The sequence below is a fragment of the Ylistrum balloti genome, unplaced genomic scaffold (genome assembly GCF_031769215.1).
Source record: "Ylistrum balloti isolate Yb309-2 unplaced genomic scaffold, AGI_CSIRO_Ybal_v1 Utg369988, whole genome shotgun sequence".
Lineage (NCBI taxonomy): Eukaryota > Metazoa > Mollusca > Bivalvia > Pectinida > Pectinidae > Ylistrum > Ylistrum balloti.
In genome coordinates this window covers 1093954-1116729 of record NW_026782072.1, presented here as the reverse complement: position 1 = coordinate 1116729, position 22776 = coordinate 1093954, and the positions used below count along the sequence as shown (strand labels likewise).

The 22776-nt window shown below is 35.6% G+C and overlaps 1 protein-coding gene across 1 annotated transcript; it reads right to left on the bottom strand.

The window, feature by feature from the left end:
- Positions 1 to 16241: 16241 nt before the first annotated feature.
- On the bottom strand, positions 16242 to 22387 carry LOC132547893 (uncharacterized). The gene is made up of 6 exons (XM_060211698.1): positions 22375 to 22387; positions 21195 to 21310; positions 20494 to 20818; positions 19917 to 20099; positions 18903 to 19164; positions 16242 to 17405 (listed from the first exon to the last, which is right to left on the bottom strand). The coding sequence occupies exons 1-6, from the start codon at positions 22385 to 22387 to the stop codon at positions 17324 to 17326; spliced, it is 981 nt and encodes a 326-aa protein (XP_060067681.1). The 3' UTR covers positions 16242 to 17323.
- Positions 22388 to 22776: the final 389 nt, after the last annotated feature.

Sequence of the window (22776 nt, the reverse complement as noted above, 5' to 3'; positions counted from 1 at the left end):
TTTGTTAAAATAATGTGTGTTTAACTAAGGGGATCATTGTTGTTCTTGATGCAATACGGTTCGAAATCGTGTCTGTGTTTGATGATGACCTCCAATACGGTTCGAAATCGTGTTTGTTTCTTGATGACTTCCAATTTGGTTCGAAATCATGTATATATTTGATGATGACTTCCAATGCGTTGAGAGGCATGCTCTAGGTACTTGATAGTTCTCACCAGAATTCCCGTAACTTGCTAAAACGTTCCAACTCATTCGGATAGTGGCGTAGTTCAGAATATACACACATAATTCTAAAATTAGCAAACATATGACAATTGTTTTTATATATCCTTTGATCACATTGAAGCTTCCTCATTCATCCTAGGTGCCTAGCATCAATGACGAGTCCTAGAAGGACAAAACAGCAGCAGGATGCAGTTGAATTAATTGATAGGTTCAACTGTTTCTTTGTATCTTTTGTACACTCTTTCATGAAGGCTATGATTTACAAGTGAGTCTTTCAGTTGACATGGGCAGTATAATATATATATATATATATACCTATTTACTTAAACTTATACTTAGTCAGTATGTGTAAATTTATTCTCTCAGAACCTCTAGTAATTAATCTACCATCCAAATGCCGGTCATCTATCGCTTTGAACATGTTTACCTGTTATAACGATATGTTTCAGTTATACAGATAGCCGAGTAATATTGACTAATCTGACAGACTTGGTTGGTATACGATAAAAACATCTGACAAACATACCATAAACTATCACTGAAATCAGGCTGCAATGATTTCACCATCTCTGAAGCGCTGTGGGACAACTCAGACAATTGTTGAAATGTCTGTGCCATGGAGACATCTATTGTTTGACAACAGGAAGTATTTACATGTATATTGACTACTTGTCATTAATGAAGGGTTCGATTAATGCATTACTCACTTATTTGTCGCCACAATAGAGCTGACCTAATTTTGTTCTCGGCACGTACGTCATTCACGTCTATTCAACAGGTATTAATATTTTACATGTATTGATGTCCTTTGAGATTAAGCAAATTTAATATGCTCATCCCATCATCACATGGCTGAGAGGGTCATACATACTGAGGCTTGGTACTTGAAATTACCAGAAATACTCGCTACAACACGTGATTGTTGATATTTATATAGCGAGATTTTTAATGATGGATAGCATTCTGGACAGCTCTACTGAAATATCTGTGTTCTTATTCGTTTTGTATCCGCAAACAATTAATAAAACATTTCAACACACCTTGAATGTTAAATGCCATTTTTCCTTTACCAATAAAAAATTAATTCTTGTAGAAAACTTCAAACCCAATAGTACAGCGTTTGTTTTAGCCTGTAAGGCATTGTGATTTACTACACAGAGCGTTAATAAACCTTAAATTAACAGTAGAATCGACACGGTCTACTGCATTTCGTTTTAGTGATGTTGAATGTCTTTCATGAATATCACAGATTCAGGTGATATACCAGATATAATATGTAGAATCACTACATGGATATTAAGGATTTATATAAGGTACAAAATTAAATATAATGGACACAAAAAGATAAGTATCATCAATGTATGTTATTTTTTTCTGCTATTAAAATAAATTAAGCCTAACGCTCCTTGTTTTGTCACCAATATAAGCACAAGAACTTTTCGGTAACGATTTGCCGTGCAACGTGCGAGAAGACACCAGGGTGAAAATCAAACTATCAATTTTGGTTTTATTGAAAGTCTGTGTATACTTCACGTCAAATCAACCAACACATTTTGTGTTTCTTCTGAATATCCAGTCATTTTGTATCCTATTTTGAACACTTATTAGCATGAGACGTCACATGACAGCTGTAGAAGTTGGCCGAGCAGTCGGGATGCTGCAAGCAAGGCAACCACAAGGAACTGTAGCTTCACACTTCAATGTGTCACAGAGGGTCCATTCTCGATAATGGAATCGATTCCAGATGACCGGAAACGTCACCAAGAGACCTCGATCGGGTTGACCACGGTGTGTTCAGTGGTCGTCTATTCTTTTTATGGACGAGTCCAGGTTTCGCGTTGACATTCATGATGGCAGGAGGCGCGTTTGGCGTGGGATCGGCGAAAGGTATGCTGACTTCTGAATACTTGAGCATGACCGTTTCGGTAGGGGCTCGGTAATAATTGGGGCAGGTATCAGTTTAATGGTCACACTGACTTGTACGTGATTGGAGACGGTAGCCTCACAGGTCATCAAACTGTAAGACCCTTAACGCATGCTATCGGCCCTGAGTTTGTACTGATGGATGAAAATGCTCGACCATATAGAACTGGATTTGTAAATGAGTATCTCCAAGCAGAGACTATCGAGCCATGAACTGGCCTGGTCTTTCATCCTACAGAAACTTGTTTATGCTCTTTGTCAAGAGTGGCCACGAATTCCACAAATGGCTATACAGTGCATGATTCACGGCTTGTCAAGGCAATGTCGTGCCGTTACTGGGCCAATTGAGGACACGTTCACTATTGATAATGTTGCTGAACCCACCGAAACATTTTGAATTTTCAGCACCATTGGGGCTTCAACTTTGTTTAGAAGCGTTATGAACTATTTATATCTTACACGATACGCTTGAATGAAATTGAGTGGGTCGAAATTGTTTCCTTATTATTTGACTTCATTCTTGTATTTTATTTTCCAAAAGTTTGTGTCTTTCGATACAAAGAAATAAATTAAGTTTGTTTTAGGTTCTAGTTTTTTTAAGTGTTAAAATTCAGGTTCGGGCATTGCTTATTATCGTGTATGTATACGAAAATTAAAAAATTCAAAGAAATGGAATACAATAGTGCCAACACACAAGACATAATGGATGGACAATCACAGGTGGATATGAAACAAATACAGTAAATAAAGAGACAACAAATACAGAAAAGTGACATCAGGAGTCCTTAATCAGGCTAACACGTGATTATAATGTAACTACGTCCTATGTCGGGGTGACACGTGATTATAATGTCACTACATCCTACATCAGGGTGACACGTGATTATAAAGTAACTACGTCCTACATCAGGGTGACACGTGATTATAAAGTAACTAAGTTCTACATTAGGGTGACACGTGATTATAAAGTAACAACGTCCTATATCAGAGTGACACGTGATTATGAAGTAACTACGTCCTATATTAGGGTGATAAGAGATGATAACGTTACTACGTCCTATGTCAGGGTGACACGTTATTATAACGTAACTACGTCCTACATTAGGGTGATACGTGATAATAAAGTAACTACGTCCTATATCAGGGTGATACGTGATTATAAAGTTACTACGTCCTACATTAGGGTGACACGTGATTATAAAGTAACTACGTCCTTTATCAGGGTGACACGTGATTATAAAGTAACTACGTCCTACATCAGGGTGACACGTGATTATAAAGTAACTACCCCTATATCAGGGTGACACGTGATTATAAAGTAACTACGTCCTACATCACGGTGGCACGAGATTATAATGTCACTACATCCTACATCAGGGTGACACGTGATTATAATGTCACTACGTCCTATTACACCACACTATGGGCCAGTAAGGATAACCGACGTAATAAGTAATATTGTTAATTACAGATCCAATCCCTATCTTGTATCATTAAAACTCGCATATTTTTGCACATAAAGTTTCCCAAAATTAACTGCAGGAATATATCAATATTTGGTTCCTTTAATACCAAACAAACATATTTATCAATTGGCTTGCTTGTTGAAATGGAGTTGACGACCAAAGGATACCAACAGTAATGCTTTATGTAACGAATGTATAACAGAAACTAAATTTTATTGTAAATGTAGTGTAAAAACGCTATTATCCGTATTGATTCTGTTCCAATGCTGGTCATTATTCTAATAAAACCATCCGGTGGATTTATTTACCATGATGATAGTGGTGATCTAACGTTGATTTGACACACTCTCTGAATACACGCAATGTATAGAGGCCTCTGGTACGACAGAGGGAAACGTCTCTATGTTTGTGTTTATATTAAGTGTGATATACTACTCCCTTCAATTATAAATAATCATGTTTTGAAACGCTGTGTTATCCATTACATTCGTTAACATGTGTATATAGTGTTGTGAAGCTTTTCGTTTAATCATAAACATTCGCGCATATTGTCGTTGGTCTATAAATATTTGTTCATATTGTCGTGGGTCTATAAACATTTGTTCATATTGCCGTGAGTCTATAAACATCCGTACATATTGTCGTTGGTCTATAAACATCCGTACATATTGTCGTTGGTCTATAAACATCCGTACATATTGTTGTGGGTCTATAAACATCCGTACATATTGTTGTGGGTCTTTAAACATCCGTACATACTGTCGTGGGTCTATAAACATTCATACATATTGTTGTGGGTATATAAACATCCGTACATATTGTCGTTGGTCTATAAACATCCGTACATATTGTCGTTGGTCTATAAACATCCGTACATATTGTTGTGGGTCTTTAAACATCCGTACATACTGTCGTGGGTCTATAAACATCCGTACATATTGTTGTGGGTCTATAAACATCCGTACATACTGTCGTGGGTTTATATACATTTGTTCATATTGTTGTGGATCTATAAACATCCGTACATATTGTCGTTGGTCTATAAACATCCGTACATATTGTTGTGGGTCTTTAAACATCCGTACATACTGTCGTGGGTCTATAAACATTCATACATATTGTTGTGGGTCTATAAACATCCGTACATATTGTCGTTGGTCTATAAACATCCGTACATATTGTCGTTGGTCTATAAACATCCGTACATATTGTTGTGGGTCTTTAAACATCCGTACATACTGTCGTTGGTCTATAAACATCCGTACATATTGCCGTGAGTCTATAAACATCCGTACATATTGTCGTTGGTCTATAAACATCCGTACATATTGTTGTGGGTCTTTAAACATCCGTACATACTGTCGTGGGTCTATAAACATTCATACATATTGTTGTGGGTCTATAAACATCCGTACATATTGTCGTTGGTCTATAAACATCCCTACATATTGTCGTTGGTCTATAAACATCCGTACATATTGTCGTTGGTCTATAAACATCCCTACATATTGCTGTGGGTCTATAAACATCCGTACATATTGTCGTTGGTCTATAAACATCCGTACATATTGTCGTTGGTCTATAAATATCCGTACATATTGTCGTTGGTCTATAAACATCCGTACATATTGTCGTTGGTCTATAAACATCCGTACATATTGTCGTTGGTCTATAAACATCCGTACATATTGTCGTGGGTCTATAAACATTCATACATATTGTCGTTGGTCTATAAACATTCATACATATTGTCGTGGGTCTATAAACATCCGTACATATTGTCGTGGGTCTATAAACATCCGTACATATTGTCGTTGGTCTATAAACATCCGTACATATTGTCGTTGGTCTATAAACATCCGTACATACTGTCGTTGGTCTATAAACATTCATACATATTGTTGTGGGTCTATAAACATTCATACATATTGTCGTTGGTCTATAAACATCCGTACATATTGTCGTTGGTCTATAAACATCCGTACATATTGTCGTGAGTCTGTAAACATTCGTTCATATTGCCAGACTCGGTTAAATATTTCAACATTTTATATAGTATTATGGTTCTACCCTATGTCATGACATATATATCCTTATAAAGACCTGTGCAGCCATCTTTTTTTTCTATTACAGTGTGCTTTTGATGCTGTTAATGCTGTTACACAAACGTTGCTATTTTGGTGTTATTCGTGTTAACATTGAACTTTCTGTGGTTCTTGTTCTGGTCATTATAACGGTCATCCGTTTCATTTCTCACGTAACTGACAACGTTCGAAGTAGGTTTCACGATGTTGCTTGTTCTTTAAAGCGTTAAGGTGTAAACAGTAAAATGTATCCATCAGTACGCTATATCTTGCTGAGTCCAATACCACCTACATTAAGTTTTTCCCTATTTTCTCGCTACGTGCTGTTTTCAGATTTTGACTTGACGACGTTTTTATTCTAGCTCCATGGAATAAAACAGAATCATTCAGTGCTTTATATTAACCTTCTATTTAATGTCTAGGAGTTATACATTTACCCTCTATTTAGTGTCTCGGAGTTAAACATTTACCCTCTATTTAGTGTCTCGGAGTTAAACATTTACCCTCTATTTAGTGTCACGGAGTTATACATTTACCCTCTATTTAATGTCTAGGAGTTATACATTTAGCCTCTATTTAGTGTCTCGGAGTTATACATTTACCCTCTATTTAGTGTCACGGAATACATTTACCCTCTATTTAGTGTCAAGGAGTTATACATTTACCCTCTATTTAGTGTCACGGAGTCATACATTTACCCTCTATTTAGTGTCTCGGAGTTATACATTTACCCGCTATTTAGTGTCTCGGAGTTATACATTTACCCTCTATTTAGTGTCTCGGAGTTATACATTTACCCTCTATTTAGTGTCTCGGAGTTATATATTTACCCTCTATTTAGTGTCACGGAGTTATACATTTACCCTCTATTTAATGTCTCGGAGTTATACATTTACCCTCTATTTAGGTTCTCGGAGTTATACATTTACCCTCTATTTAGTGTCTCAGAGTTATACATTTACCCTCTATTTAGTGTCACGGAGTTATACATTTACCCTCTATTTAGTGTCACGGAGTTATACATTTACCCTCTATTTAATGTCTAGGATCAATACATTTACCCTCTATTTAGTGTCACGGAGTTATACATTTACCCTCTATTTAGTGTCACGGAGTTATACATTTACCCTCTATTTAGTGTCTCGGAGTTATACATTTACCCTCTATTTAGTGTCTATAGGAGTTATACATTTACCCTCTATTTAGGTTCTCGGAGTTATACATTTACCCTCTATTTAGTGTCTCGGAGTTATACATTTACCCTCTATTTAGTGTCTAGGAGTTATACATTTACCCTCTATTTAGTGTCTCGGAGTTATACATTTACCCTCTATTTAGTGTCACGGAGTTATACATTTACCCTCTATTTAATGTCTAGGAGTTATACATTTACCCTCTATTTAGTGTCTATAGGAGTTATATATTTACCCTCTATTTAGTGTCTCGGAGTTATACATTTACCCTCTATTTAGTGTCTCGGAGTTATACATTTACCCTCTATTTAGTGTCTATAGGATTTATATATTTACCCTCTATTTAGTGTCTCGGAGTAATACATTTACCCGCTATTTAGTGTCTCGGAGTTATACATTTACCCTCTATTTAGTGTCTATAGGAGTTACATATTTACCCTCTATTTAGTGTCTCGGAGTTATACATTTACCCTCTATTTAGTGTCTCGGAGTTATACATTTACCCTCTATTTAGTGTCACGGAGTTATACATTTACCCTCTATTTAGTGTCTCGGAGTTATACATTTACCCTCTATTTAGTGTCTCGGAGTTATACATTTACCCTCTATTTAGTGTCACGGAGTTATACATTTACCCTCTATTTAGTGTCTCGGAGTTATATATTTACCCTCTATTTAGTGTCTCGGAGTTATACATTTACCCTCTATTTAGGTTCTCGGAGTTATACATTTACCCTCTATTTAGTGTCTCGGAGTTATATATTTACCCTCTATTTAGTGTCACGGAGTTATACATTTACCCTCTATTTAATGTCTCGGAGTTATACATTTACCCTCTATTTAGGTTCTCGGAGTTATACATTTACCCTCTATTTAGTGTCTCAGAGTTATACATTTACCCTCTATTTAGTGTCACGGAGTTATACATTTACCCTCTATTTAGTGTCACGGAGTTATACATTTACCCTCTATTTAATGTCTAGGATCAATACATTTACCCTCTATTTAGTGTCACGGAGTTATACATTTACCCTCTATTTAGTGTCACGGAGTTATACATTTACCCTCTATTTAGTGTCTCGGAGTTATACATTTACCCTCTATTTAGTGTCTATAGGAGTTATACATTTACCCTCTATTTAGGTTCTCGGAGTTATACATTTACCCTCTATTTAGTGTCTCGGAGTTATACATTTACCCTCTATTTAGTGTCTAGGAGTTATACATTTACCCTCTATTTAGTGTCTCGGAGTTATACATTTACCCTCTATTTAGTGTCACGGAGTTATACATTTACCCTCTATTTAATGTCTAGGAGTTATACATTTACCCTCTATTTAGTGTCTATAGGAGTTATATATTTACCCTCTATTTAGTGTCTCGGAGTTATACATTTACCCTCTATTTAGTGTCTCGGAGTTATACATTTACCCTCTATTTAGTGTCTATAGGATTTATATATTTACCCTCTATTTAGTGTCTCGGAGTTATACATTTACCCTCTATTTAGGTTCTCGGAGTTATACATTTACCCTCTATTTAGTGTCTATAGGAGTTATATATTTACCCTCTATTTAGTGTCTCGGAGTTATACATTTACCCTCTATTTAGTGTCTATAGGAGTTATATATTTACCCTCTATTTAGTGTCACGGAGTCATACATTTACCCTCTATTTAGTGTCTCGGAGTTATACATTTACCCTCTATTTAGTGTCTCGGAGTTATACATTTACCCTCTATTTAGTGTCTCGGAGTTATACATTTACCCTCTATTTAGTGTCACGGAGTTATACATTTACCCTCTATTTAGTGTCTCGGAGTTATATATTTACCCTCTATTTAGTGTCTCAGAGTTATATATTTACCCTCTATTTAGTGTCTAGGAGTTATACATTTACCCTCTATTTAGTGTCTAGGAGTTATACATTTACCCTCTATTTAGTGTCTCAGAGTTATATATTTACCCTCTATTTAGTGTCTCGGAGTTATACATTTACCCTCTATTTAGGTTCTCGGAGTTATACATTTACCCTCTATTTAGTGTCTCGGAGTTATACATTTACCCTCTATTTAGTGTCTCGGAGTTATACATTTACCCTCTATTTAGTGTCTCGGAGTTATACATTTACCCTCTATTTAGTGTCACGGAGTTATACATTTACCCTCTATTTAGTGTCTCGGAGTTATATATTTACCCTCTATTTAGTGTCTCGGAGTTATACATTTACCCTCTATTTAGGTTCTCGGAGTTATACATTTACCCTCTATTTAGTGTCTATAGGAGTTATATATTTACCCTCTATTTAATGTCTCGGAGTTATACATTTACCCTCTATTTAGTGTCTCGGAGTTATACATTTACCCTCTATTTAGTGTCTCGGAGTTATACATTTACCCTCTATTTAGGTTCTCGGAGTTATACATTTACCCTCTATTTAGTGTCTATAGGAGTTATATATTTACCCTCTATTTAATGTCTCGGAGTTATACATTTACCCTCTATTTAGGTTCTCGGAGTTATACATTTACCCTCTATTTAGTGTCTCAGAGTTATACATTTACCCTCTATTTAGTGTCTCGGAGTTATATATTTACCCTCTATTTAGTGTCACGGAGTTATACATTTACCCTCTATTTAGTGTCACGGAGTTATACATTTACCCTCTATTTAGTGTCACGGAGTTATACATTTACCCTCTATTTAATGTCTAGGATCAATACATTTACCCTCTATTTAGTGTCACGGAGTTATACATTTACCCTCTATTTAGTGTCACGGAGTTATACATTTACCCTCTATTTAATGTCTAGGATCAATACATTTACCCTCTATTTAGTGTCACGGAGTTATACATTTACCCTCTATTTAGTGTCACGGAGTTATACATTTACCCTCTATTTAGTGTCTCGGAGTTATACATTTACCCTCTATTTAGTGTCTAGGAGTTATACATTTACCCTCTATTTAGTGTCTCGGAGTTATACATTTACCCTCTATTTAGTGTCACGGAGTTATACATTTACCCTCTATTTAATATCTAGGAGTTATACATTTACCCTCTATTTAGTGTCTATAGGAGTTATATATTTACCCTCTATTTAGTGTCTCGGAGTTATACATTTACCCTCTATTTAATGTCTAGGAGTTATACATTTACCCTCTATTTAGTGTCTATAGGAGTTATATATTTACCCTCTATTTAGTGTCTCGGAGTTATACATTTACCCTCTATTTAATGTCTAGGAGTTATACATTTACCCTCTATTTAGTGTCTATAGGAGTTATATATTTACCCTCTATTTAGTGTCTCGGAGTTAAACATTTACCCTCTATTTAGTGTCTCGGAGTTATACATTTACCTTCTATTTAGTGTCTCGGAGTTATACATTTACCCTCTATTTAGTGTCTAGGAGTTATACAATTACCCTCTATTTAGTGTCTAGGAGTTACACACTTACCTTCTATTTAGTGTCTAGGATTAATACATTTACTATTTAGTGTCACGGAGTCATACATTTACCCTCTATTTAGTGTCTCGGAGTTAAACATTTACCCTCTATTTAGTGCCTCGGATTAATACATTTACCCTCTATTTAGTGTCACGGAGTTATACATTTACCCTCTATTTAGTGTCTCGGAGTTAAACATTTACCCTCTATTTAGTGCCTTGGAACTATACATTTACCTTATGCACTGACAAATTAACATTACCTTAAATACAACTTTTGAATTTGAGTAGTGCTAATTACTAAATTTAAGAAACTACATCAGCTGTTTCCTGGAGATGTACCTTGACCTTCTACGTTTGTGTAATGAATTAATACTACGTTTACAAGGATATTACTGTATCAGAGTCTGAGCTAATCCGCGGTGGCATTGTCCTCTCTGTTACCTTCTTCATTAGTGTTATCCAATTTTCGCTTCCTGGTCATTCTGTAAATAATACACTGTTGTCTTTTTCCCTGTTAACATGGTAACTCTACGTTATCCTACAACAGTCTGTCGAGAGTATCTGTCGTGACTTGTCAGCCTATCGTGGTCAATGGTATTAAGGTCTGCTACTTAAAATCAGATTACATTTAGAAAAAAAATGTGGAATGTATCTTTTTGTCTAACTTTTATACCTAACAGTAGTTTTTTGTAATCAAAACTAGCATAAGCCCATTGTCATGATACCGACCTATGTATTCTGTATACAACTTGAAATGAACATACTGGCTTGGTGATGGACGGTAATTACATTTCTGTATGACCTCTAATTACATTTCACCATTGTATAAGTAGTAAAGGATAGTAGGAAGTGTATTATAGTCACTTAATTACTTTACTTAATCTTCACATCGCTTAGCATCTTTTCAACAGTCCTGGTCATCTGAGGCCGGCCTGTCTATGTATGTGAGGTGAGTACATGTGTTGAGTGCCGGTGTCGGGTGGGAGGGGTCATGGAAGAATCCGTGATGTGGTGGTGTGGTGGTGGAGGAAGTAATGCCAACACACGGTCACATTACACGGAAGACGAACAAACAGGTCGTTACACCTCACCATTGCCAAGCTTTAAACAGTAAATAGTGACAAAGGCGTTGGAACAGAACGCGAAGCTTTCCTCACATGTGCCAAAAGTCCAAAACAGAAACAGTTTCATACATAAAAAAGTCTTTTAGAAAGAAAAGGTAATGTCCCAAACATAACTGTCTCATTCGATAGGGACAATACTGGGATATAGACCCGAGACTTAACATTCACTAGGTATGTACAAATACAACATCAGAGTACAGACATTTCGGGATATAGACCAGATATACAACATCAGAGTACAGACATTTCGGGATATAGACCAGAGATACAACATCAGAGTACAGACATTTCGGGATATAGACCAGAGATACAACATCAGAGTACAGACATTTCGGGATATAGACCAGAGACTTAACATTCACTAGGTATGTACAAATAAAACACCAGAGTACAGACATTTCGGGATATAGACCAGAGATACAACATCAGAGTACAGACATTTCGGGATATAGACCAGAGATACAACATCAGAGTACAGACATTTCGGGATATAGACCAGAGATACAACATCAGAGTACAGACATTTCGGGATATAGACCAGAGATACAACATCAGAGTACAGACATTTCGGGATATAGACCAGAGATACAACATCAGAGTACAGACATTTCGGGATATAGACCAGAGACTTAACATTCACTAGGTATGTACAAATAAAACATCAGAGTACAGACATTTCGGGATATAGACCAGAGACCTAACATTCACTAGGTATGTACAAATAAAACATCAGAGTACAGACATTTCGGGATATAGACCAGAGATACAACATCAGAGTACAGACATTTCGGGATATAGACCAGAGACTTAACATTTATTAGGTATTTACAAATACAACATCAGAGTACAGACATTTCAGTCTCAATTTCTGTATCAACCTTATTGTCGGTCATCTTATCAGTCAATAGAAAAGTCATAAAAACATATAAGTCACAATATCTCTTCTCTACCATCAAGAAAAATGTCCTGTCTGTTTTATCTATGACATTAATATTCCACTTGCTCGCGCCAATATAAAAGCAAATATGTATGACGTCTAGCAGTAAATAAGGTTTGCTTGGTGAATTAATGGCGAGAAAGCAGATTTGTATCATTTGTTAGTATACCTCTAGTCTCTATCTTAACTATCTGTTCATTATACGATAACAAATTGGTACGCCTCCCGGTAATTAATAGTCTAGTCCTCAGCTTTGGTGTGAAATCTTGCTTTCAGACCGAAACAAATAGTATAATGTACCACAGTATGATACTTTTGTTCAGTAGCGTTTATGACAATGCAGACATCACGACAACAAATCTGTATGACGTAGTTACGACCCAGCAGGTGCTTGTATACAAAAAATGGTGTTAACCTATTACTGACCGATATATCGTATTACGAGAGCTCAAACCATTTAACAAGTATTAAAATAATGAGCAGATTTACATGATACGGCTGTGTCTGACACGACTGACTTTTGCCAGCGATGTTATCATTAAAAGTGCTTCTTGCTCGAGAAATTCCAAACTATCAAAAACACAAAGCATAACTGGAGTTGTAATTGCGAGCAGTAGCGGAAGTCATCCGAACCCCTACAACCCATCAGGACCTTTTTTAAAAGTTTGTAAAATTACAGTATACCTACATACTAAACAAGATTTGGGCATTTTTTGTGAAAAGTCTACCCTCTTGACTTTAAGATGAGCGCTTCCTTGCTAGAGCTCCTTCAGTCGTGTTTTATTGTTCTTAATCAGGCAAAACAAAAATTATTTGTGGGAAGTTGGAACGAAAAAATAATTTTCAAAAGGTACGCAACCAATTGTGTGAGAATCCCCGTCGTAGTTTCTGAGATTAACAGCAGAAAAAGTCGCTAAACAACAATAGAAATAATAACTAAAATTCCAATTGCATGTAATAACGAAAGTGATCCCTACCCCAGATATGTATTTAGCCATCTTTGTCGTGTAGAATAAAAGCAAGTAAATCACTCTCTTCACTATATAGATATAAACATGAAAATAAGTTAATCAGTTAAATGTATTTAAGAATGACATGGAACCCGACTATAACTGTTGTTAATATAAAAAGTTCAGAGCGTATAAACATACCTTTACCTCCAGTTGGCTGGTGGTGAAAAGCCTATAGAGTGCAAAATGTTGGTATCCTTTCTGATTACTAACCCAGTACTCCTGTACAGAATCTGTATTGATTCCAGCATCAGTAGCTGTCTAGGTGGTGACCAAGCTGATTGGTACTCTACTCCCAGGAGAAAGAATCAGCAATGATCACGTGTCATTTTACCTGGGCGGATGATGCTGTCGTCTCGATCCCTCAGACTTACAAAGGATAAAGTGACGGGCGAGAGAAGTGAGAATGATGATGTTCCTAAAATACATTGGACAAGTCAGTTCCGTTTTATCCGGTCACGTCCACTTACTTTCCTTATCACACACGCCAATAAATTGAAATCTTGTGTAATGTTACCTAGAATCGTGACCAATACCAGACCTATGCACGAATGGAGGGTATTCTGACTTCGTTTCTGTTGGTGACATTTGATCATGTCGGACAGTTTGAAACCTTAATTATACAAACACTAGTTTCCTTTTGCACATCGTCCTCGTAAGTCAAAAGCGTTCGTCCAAATAAGATTGCATGCACGACTGAGTGTTGTGGAGTCAGCTGGTATGTCCTTGACAATATAATCATTTTTTTTAATCTGTCGACACATCTTTTCAACATCAGAATTACAGAATTGTCCATAATAACTCACTTCTCAATTTAAAGTTATAACAGTTTGCATTGCAATATTAATTATGATCTAGATCACAGTGACGCCCACTATTTACCATCCATCATGAGATCGTATAACTACACACGCTCATGAAACATCCTTGGAGAAAGAATCTTGTGGTTTTTCACATACGTAACCCTGTGGCGAAAGATAGATGTAAATTACTCGGATAAACTTGAAATAATTTCGCCATGACCAGGTAGCTACGGAATTCATTTTTTTATTCATTTTTTGATAAATCTTAAAAATTACCTTTGTTTACCAGGTGCTCATGGTCTTACTTTCTATGTACATTTTCAACGGTCCCATGTCAATCGATTTTTGTTAATATTTGCCCTTATTTTGAATTATTAGATTCTGCTGACACATAGGTGTTTACTTTGTTGCTTCTTAAAGTGGATCACAACCATTATCTCAATTCACACGAGCAAATAATGGAATTATGTTGCCCAATTCGTTATGAATTAAGTACATGGACAACTTCGTTACAATCGACGCTAAGTGGCACAAACTCTCCCTAACATAAAATGAAGTAAGTATGTCTCAGCAATGTCATTGTGACGATCCTGGTAATACAGAAGATGAAATACAATACAGGTAAATACAGGAAAGTATTATTACTTATCACAACAACCCCACAGGTGTGGTGCTAGGTGTCAATGACAGCTGTATATAGACGTACACGAAGGATATGTTACACAGAAAGCCACCATATTCTGTATAGGATATGCCATCAATGATTGATGTGGTGATAATTAGCAATTTCGCTTTCACTTATTCAGGAAAAACCTTAATATGGTTCAATTTTAAAAACTAATTTTCTATGGAAGCCCAGACATCCATTTGAGTACAAAAATGATAACAAATGTAGGTTTAATTTATTTTTTCATTGGTTAAAGTTTATGTGAAAATTTTAGCAATACTCTATTGTACATCACTGAAGTGACTTTATTGTTGAATTTCCTTCACCATCTAATAAAGGTTCTTTATGTGTCAACATTTGTTGGGTTTCTGTTTTTGTTTTTATGGTCTTTTTCCTATTTCTATACTTTTCAACATTTTAAACTTTTGTTTATTTCAAAGTGAAATATATAACTAGAGATTTTAAAAAGATAAAGAAAAGGATGTTTGTTCATTGTAATTCGAAGGAACATTCTGTCCAGAATGAACTAGATTCATTTCTGTCCATCAAGGTAAAATATTCATTATTTTGTCAACTTCTTATCATTTGAAGGAAAAGAAAATGTTTAAATTCCAACCTTTACCAATCAGATTTCATCTCAAGTTTATAAGACTAACAATGACAGCCTTGACATTAAGTAAGTGTAGACTGAATCCTGAAGGAGGCTAGGTAATTCCTAGATCAACCAGAGTAGCCAATCCATTACAACATGCTTACTTCACCACTCACTATAGAAAATATGAATGTACAAAGAAATAAGTATTTCCTTGGATCATTTCAGTTTTACAACAATGTTCATTCCTCTTTATATCACACCATACATGCATTTATCACATATTCCACATGTAATTCAGTGTATTCACCTTAGTAATAGTTTTTATTACATATATTACTATGTAAAACACCTTGAAGTGTTTCTCGGTGGCTGCACAAGATAGAAATTGACTATGATGTCATAATATGGACAACCACGATATGTTTTGAATTGAAAATGGCAACAAAATGACTGCTGCCTTAAATTTTATCCCCCATACTTTCAATTTAAAATCTATCAAAAAGGTGTCTTCTCTGAGTAATGTGATAAAATTTTTCTTTTCAGTTTGTATGAAATGTCATGAAACTCACCTAGGTTTGCAAATATAGAAACTCTGAAGACTTGTTTCATATGATCTTACATGAAATGATGACTCATTTAAGATTCCTTATATACAGGAGTATGTTTATTGCATTTTTAAAAGTAAAACATCATAACAGTGTAATCAAAATATATTTATTCATTTTCAACCAGAAACCCATGGACCAAATGGTTCAGGAGGGTAATGTATGTTAACCTATCATGTGATAACTAAAACATGGTGGGTAGAAGTGTACTCAACATCGACCAGCTTCACAAGGTTAAGTAGGTAGAATACTTTTTATTATTTACCGAACAGATTCGCCAGTTATGGATCATGATGTAATGTTACATGGTTGATCACTGACCTAAATATAAACATCCCTGTACCCAATATCGCACATAAAACATCATCAGGCACCATTTTGTTTTGAGCAATGGGATCAGGTCTACATTAATATGATATATGATTGTAAACTTGGTAGGGACTGGCTTTGTGCCACTCACCTTCATTCGATACATTATACATTTCTGTGACAAGAAAAGTGTGTCAGTTTCCGCCATATGTTGTATTGATATTAGTTTTTCTTAAATACACATATTGAGCTTTGCAGCAATGAGTTGGATTAGGTATAACACTTTATCACTTGCATGGTTTACTACAAGCCAAGGATGGGCAAAAATAAACTTTTCGTGTTGGTTGGCATACATCTTAATTATTCTGTCAGCTGATGTAACAATGTTTTCCATTGGTTTAGATATATTATATCAGCTGACGTAATCATACTCTCACTGATGTACATTGACCTTACCATACTGTAATGTCACCACTCTTATCATGCCATGTGATTTGATCTACATGGTTTTATATGTTTATTTCTTGACATCTGGTTTCCACAGTTACAGTTCGTGTTAGCAAATTTACAATGTTTTCTAGCCCCTAAAATACCTTCAAACTGGTACCCTGATCATATGATTAAATTGTTCTTAGGGGCTAGAAAACTGGCAAGGCGGAACTGGCAAAACCAGTCACAGTCATAACATTAATATGGAATAGAAATGCTGTATAAATTGGCCTTTTATAGTGAGTTAGTACCTACAGATATCCAACTGCATATTGATAAACAAATATGTCAGTTACACTTCCTCAGTGTGGAATGTTTCATCTGCTGCGGCCAATACAATGATGTTCGGACAGTGATGGCACAGACCTCTTAAAGTGAGTGAACCTGGAGCCAGTCAATAGGTGTTGGAGATTGCACTTGAAAGTAACCATCCTATACTATCACCTTTGGAACTGCAGTAATCCTGCATTAACAAGCTTCTGAATCTTTTCCTGTTTGTCTCTGTCAGCCTCTTGAAGAAACCTGTAGAAAAATCATTTATATTTGTACTCATTTTAAAAATAGCTACATTCTGTTAACAATTCACAGGTCCCATTTCCCAAATAATGTCTCAGATTTTCCCATTAATTAAATGTTTTCCTGAAGAAAAAAATCAGAAAGTCATTCTTTCCTGCAAGAAGAAATTAGGTAGTGTGTCATCCCACTGGATAGAAATTTCTATTTCTTTTCTTGATCAAAAAGAAAATGAATCAGCTCTCAATTAGTTTACTCCATTAAATAGATTGGAAAGGGAATTAATCAGATGTAAAAATAATTCACTCCATTAAACAAATCAAAAGTAGTTAAATAAACAGATAGAAAAGAACATAAATTGAATACGAAAAAGTTTATTTAACCGAATAGATCAAAAAGGAGTATAATCGGTTATCAAACTCCACAATACTCCACTAGTTGGAGAAGATAAAGTCATATATTATATGATAATTTTCACTAAGCTGATTAAATGAGCCAATCGCTAACATGTAAGAAGAATGCTGGTCAATATTGTCCATGAAAGCACTTTCTGATGGCAAGCGGACTGACTGTTACACTGATATAAAAAAGTTCACAAAGTCTAGATATTGTATGACATAAAGATCAGTTACAGTATATCAGACCTATATAACCTAAAAAGTCATTATACACACGTGTTACCTAGATATCTCCTACAAACAGTACTACAAAGACAACGTATGTGGTGAAACATGTTCCTATCAATGTTCATATGTATTCTGTGACAAATAGAAAACCAGTCTCTACATTATAGCTTCTGTTTACTTGGATGAATAAAACACCATCACACAATAAGAGTAACACTTGATAAGTAATGTGTTAGTGGTCAAAAGTTCAATGATTGAAGTAACTGTCATGGAAAAAGTTTCTGCTACATTCATTAGGAGTATCTTCCAGTAAGTCATAGGAAATGTTTACACTACATTCATTAGGAGTATCTTCCAGTAAGTCATGGGAAATGTTTACACTACATTCATTAGGAGTATCTTCCAGTAAGTCATGGGAAAAGTTTCTGCTACATTCATTAGGAGTATCTTCCAGTAAGTCATAGGAACAGTGTCCGCTACATTCATGAGGAGTATCTTCCAGTAAGTCATGGGAAAAGTTTCTGCTACATTCATTAGGAGTATCTTCCAGTAAGTCATAGGAACAGTGTCCGCTACATTCATGAGGAGTATCTTCCAGTAAGTCATGGAAAAAATTTCCACTACATTCCTTTCTTTCAGTCAATCATAGAACACATATGACTTTTGCTTTGGAACATGTTTGCTTACACATACAAAGTTATCTAGTACCAATCAATAATCCCTTACTTAATCACTTGCCATAAAAGCATTGAGCCCTTTGTAATTTTTTATCATTAGCTTATTTTCTTTAAAATTTAATCTGAGAGGTAGTGTTAGGGCACCATTTCCATTTTTCATATGAGACTGGTTATAAACAAAGTAAAGACAATTAAGTTAATACCTTTGTCCACTGACAGGATCAAACCTCATTTTCTCAAACAACTTCTGTATCCATGGATCCATCAGGATCTCACGTGTTTCAGGATTGGATAATATCTCTTGCATTTTTTTCTCATCAGCAGCTGTTGGTTGATTTGGGTTAGTAGAACTTCTAACTGACAGGTCAGCTCCACCTCCAGGAGTTTTAGTGTGAATCTCCTGGACCTTAGGTGGCGGGTTTGGTACAGTGGGTGAATTTTCTCCCATTTTGCTAAAATGGTTACCTGCAATAATTTTATAGAAGATGTAAATTTTCATGGATACTTTTATACCAATTTAATATCTCAAATCTGTTACATCTGTGATTTTAACAACAGTGAAGCTTGTTCCTAAATGATATATCAGTATATTGATCATTTTATTTCTCTTCTTACATACATTATTGAAGTTTTGGTTATTGCGTAAATCTGATAAAATGACACCCTGTCTGTTCTTCATATATCATATCTGCCCTACATACATTTCCTCTTCTACACATATCCTGTCTGTCCTACATATACCCTGTCTGTCCTACACACACCCTGCCTGTCATATGCACAGCCTGTCTGTCCTACATACACCCTGCCTGTCCTACCCACACCTTGCCTGTTCTACACACACCCTGTCTGCCCTACCCACACCATGCCTGTTCTACACACACCCTGTCTGCCCTACCCACACCCTGCCTGTTCTACACACACCTGCCCGCCCTACATACACCCTGTCTGCCCTATCCACACCCTGCCTGCCCTATCCACACCCTGCCCGCCCTACATACACCTGCCCGCCCTACATACACCCTGTCTGCCCTACCCACACCCTGCCTGTTCTACACACACCTGCCTGCCCTACATACACCCTGTCTGCCCTACCCACACCTGCCTGCCCTAAACAGATAATATCTGCCCTTCACAAATAGTGTACAAATACTGTTCATGATTATTCAATATTTCAAATTACTTCAATAAACAAAAATAAGATTGAAACAAATACACACCCATTAATCCACAAAAGTCTTTAAAAGTTTCCTGGAATTCTGGATTGTTCTGATATTTTATAGCAGCAGCTTGAGGGTTGGTCTGGAATTCTGCCAAAGCACGAGCAAATGCTGGGTCCTGGAGGCTTCGTGTAAGGCGTTCATTCTTCTGGACGTTCTCCAATAGTTCGTCAGTTACCCACTCTGTAGATCAGGATACAAATCATAGGACATAAATTAAGTATACCAGCTTACCAACTTTATAGAACACAACATCAGACTGATACCACTGTCACCCTCTCTGTAGAGGACAATATCACAGTAAATCACCCATTTTTATGTTTTTTAGAAAAAATGTGTCAAGAGTTTACAAAACTAATTAAATAGTTTGGAAATTTCATTTTTTTATTATATTTCACCTGTATAATGAAACATATTAATGACTTAAGTGAAATCCTTAATGGAAATAAATCTTGATCAAGAATAATTAAGTTTTTAACTCTATTTCAAACCATAAAATGTCTATTACCAACATTTCATCAGAATATATTTTCAAGCTTTGTGTTATATTGAATATGACATCACTTACATATATTACCTTTATTGTCTAGAAGACTAGATGTTTGACTCATTGCCTTCTCTACTTCTGGAAACTGAAACTGTGCTGATGATTCCTTCTCATCCTTTTTTATAAATGTTAAATCATCCGAGTCTGTTTTTGTTTCCTTTTTGTTAACTGCTGTACTTTTTTTTGGCGTTGACTTAGATGAAGTTCCACCAAAAAGAAAGCCTTTTCTCATTCCACCAAATCCCCCTTTATTTTCTCCCCCTGATTTCGCTGCAGCTTTGTCTTTCTGTTCAGAAACAGCTGTGGTTTTGTTGCTGTGTTGTTTTACTTCTGTTATGTTTACATTTGATCCATTCTGTCAAAATAAAACAGGTGTTTTTACTAATGTAGTTGTGGTAATGCACAATACACCAAAACCTTTGAATGCACATAGTGCATACATCATGCACACACTGTATTGTATCATGCTCACAACTATTTGAAAGGATTGCACATTTGTGAAGTTTGGTAAAAATGGTTGGCTAATATTACTGATTGAGAATTACACGGAAAACTTGTGTAGTCATGGCTAAACAGTGATTACAAGCACATTCAAACTGATTAATTAGTCTTACTGTAAAGAGTTTCACACCTAAAAGAGTGGCGAGTGGTGTCGCCCAAAAAAATACTATTTTGTAATAAATGAAAATACCAGGAGAGGGCTAGTCAAAATAAGCAAGTGAAATAAAAACCTGTGTGTGTGATGTTCCATTGTGCTGAGGGTTCTTTTTTTTCTTTTCTCTTTGTTCCCTTAGTTGCTCAACTTGGTGTAACATTTCCGACATATCCTCCAGTGGAGGAACATCATCTAAAATTTTTAAAAAGCAAAATTTTAATTGTCTTTTCACAGCACTTTTTTATGATGAATCATTACCAACAAAACAAAACAAAAAAACAAAAAAAAACACACACACAAACAAAAATAATTGTTTGTGTCATCAGTTCTCATGATAATCCAGGTGACAACTAAAATACTGATGCCTAACCCATAAAGAGGCAATTCCTTAAAATAAGCAAGCAGCATCCATATTTGAGGTGAGGAAATACACCTTTACATTTAGAAATTTTGAATGTTTGGAATGACAATATTCGAGTTTCGGACTAACAGAGAGTATGAAGTCATTTTTTTCCCTCACAGAGAATTGGTCTTTAGACTTCGCCATATTAAGTCTAAAGATTGATTGGCTTTAGTAGATTAAATTTCCTAGTAGATTTAATTTCCATGTAGAATTTTTTTTAAATTTCAGTTATGGTATGAATCTGTTTGTCCCGTTTAAGGTTGGATTGTATATAGTGATGCCTTGGTATTTTTTTCCAAGTCTGCAATTTAAGGGTATGTCCATGTGAAGCTGAGACTTCGATGCAAATCTGCTTTGCCGTCGGTTTAGAACTATCAGGACAATACATTTATCTGGGTGAAAACGCATCAACCAGTTCCCTTCCCATTTACCTGCAGATGTAAGACCGGGCTTGAGTTTACTGGTATCTTCCAGTATTTTGATTGTTTGGCATATATTTGTTTAGCCAGTTACAAAGAGGTCTTCGAAATAGAACTTAATACATTTTGTAAATTTTAAAATACACATTATTCTAGTAACGATATGTCTATAGAGACATTGTATTCATAAACCATATACTATTGTATCCTAATATAACGACATGCATACACATGACCGAATACATGCGAATGATTCAGATATGTTGATGCAACAGTTTAGAAATTAAACGATTTTATATGCAATGGAAACTTCTTCACACTTTGGCTTTTTATTCTTACGCGTATATCTGCTAATAAATCATTTGTTTCATCAAACTATCCTGCTATTTCACTACAAAATAACAAGCTGCGTAGACGCGTCATTAGAAACGTACCTGCTTCAGCCATGTTTTATGGAATGTAAACGATCCTTGAAATGTTTGTTGCGTACGTGGTATAACACATCTACCAAAAGTCAAGCGTCATCGGAACGCTGTTAGAGTCGTAATTCCAACCTCTCCTATACAAATACTTTTTAATGTCTCTTATAATAAAGACTAATATTTTACTATTGTATGTGTTCAATTAGTGTAAAGAAATACCTTTGAATTGTAAATTACCATCCGCAACTATGTAACGACAATTGCTTGCTTTTTGGTATTCAAAAATCCAACATGGCTTCCGGTGAGTTAAAAAGTCTTAAGCACGTGGTGTAACATGCCGTTTTATTTACATTTGTTTTACATTGTGACTGTAATATCTGTCAGGTCTGGAATAAATAATACTGCATATGACAT

What these genes read in the sequence shown, in the direction of transcription:
- LOC132547893 (XM_060211698.1), bottom strand. An exon ending in ATGGAACATCACACACACAG is followed by an intron (nt 20,819 to 21,194) that starts GTTTTTATTTCA and finishes TTATTTTGACAG; the next exon opens with AATGGATCAAATGTAAACAT. An exon ending in GATCCTGTCAGTGGACAAAG is followed by an intron (nt 17,406 to 18,902) that starts GTATTAACTTAA and finishes ATTTTTCTACAG; the next exon opens with GTTTCTTCAAGAGGCTGACA.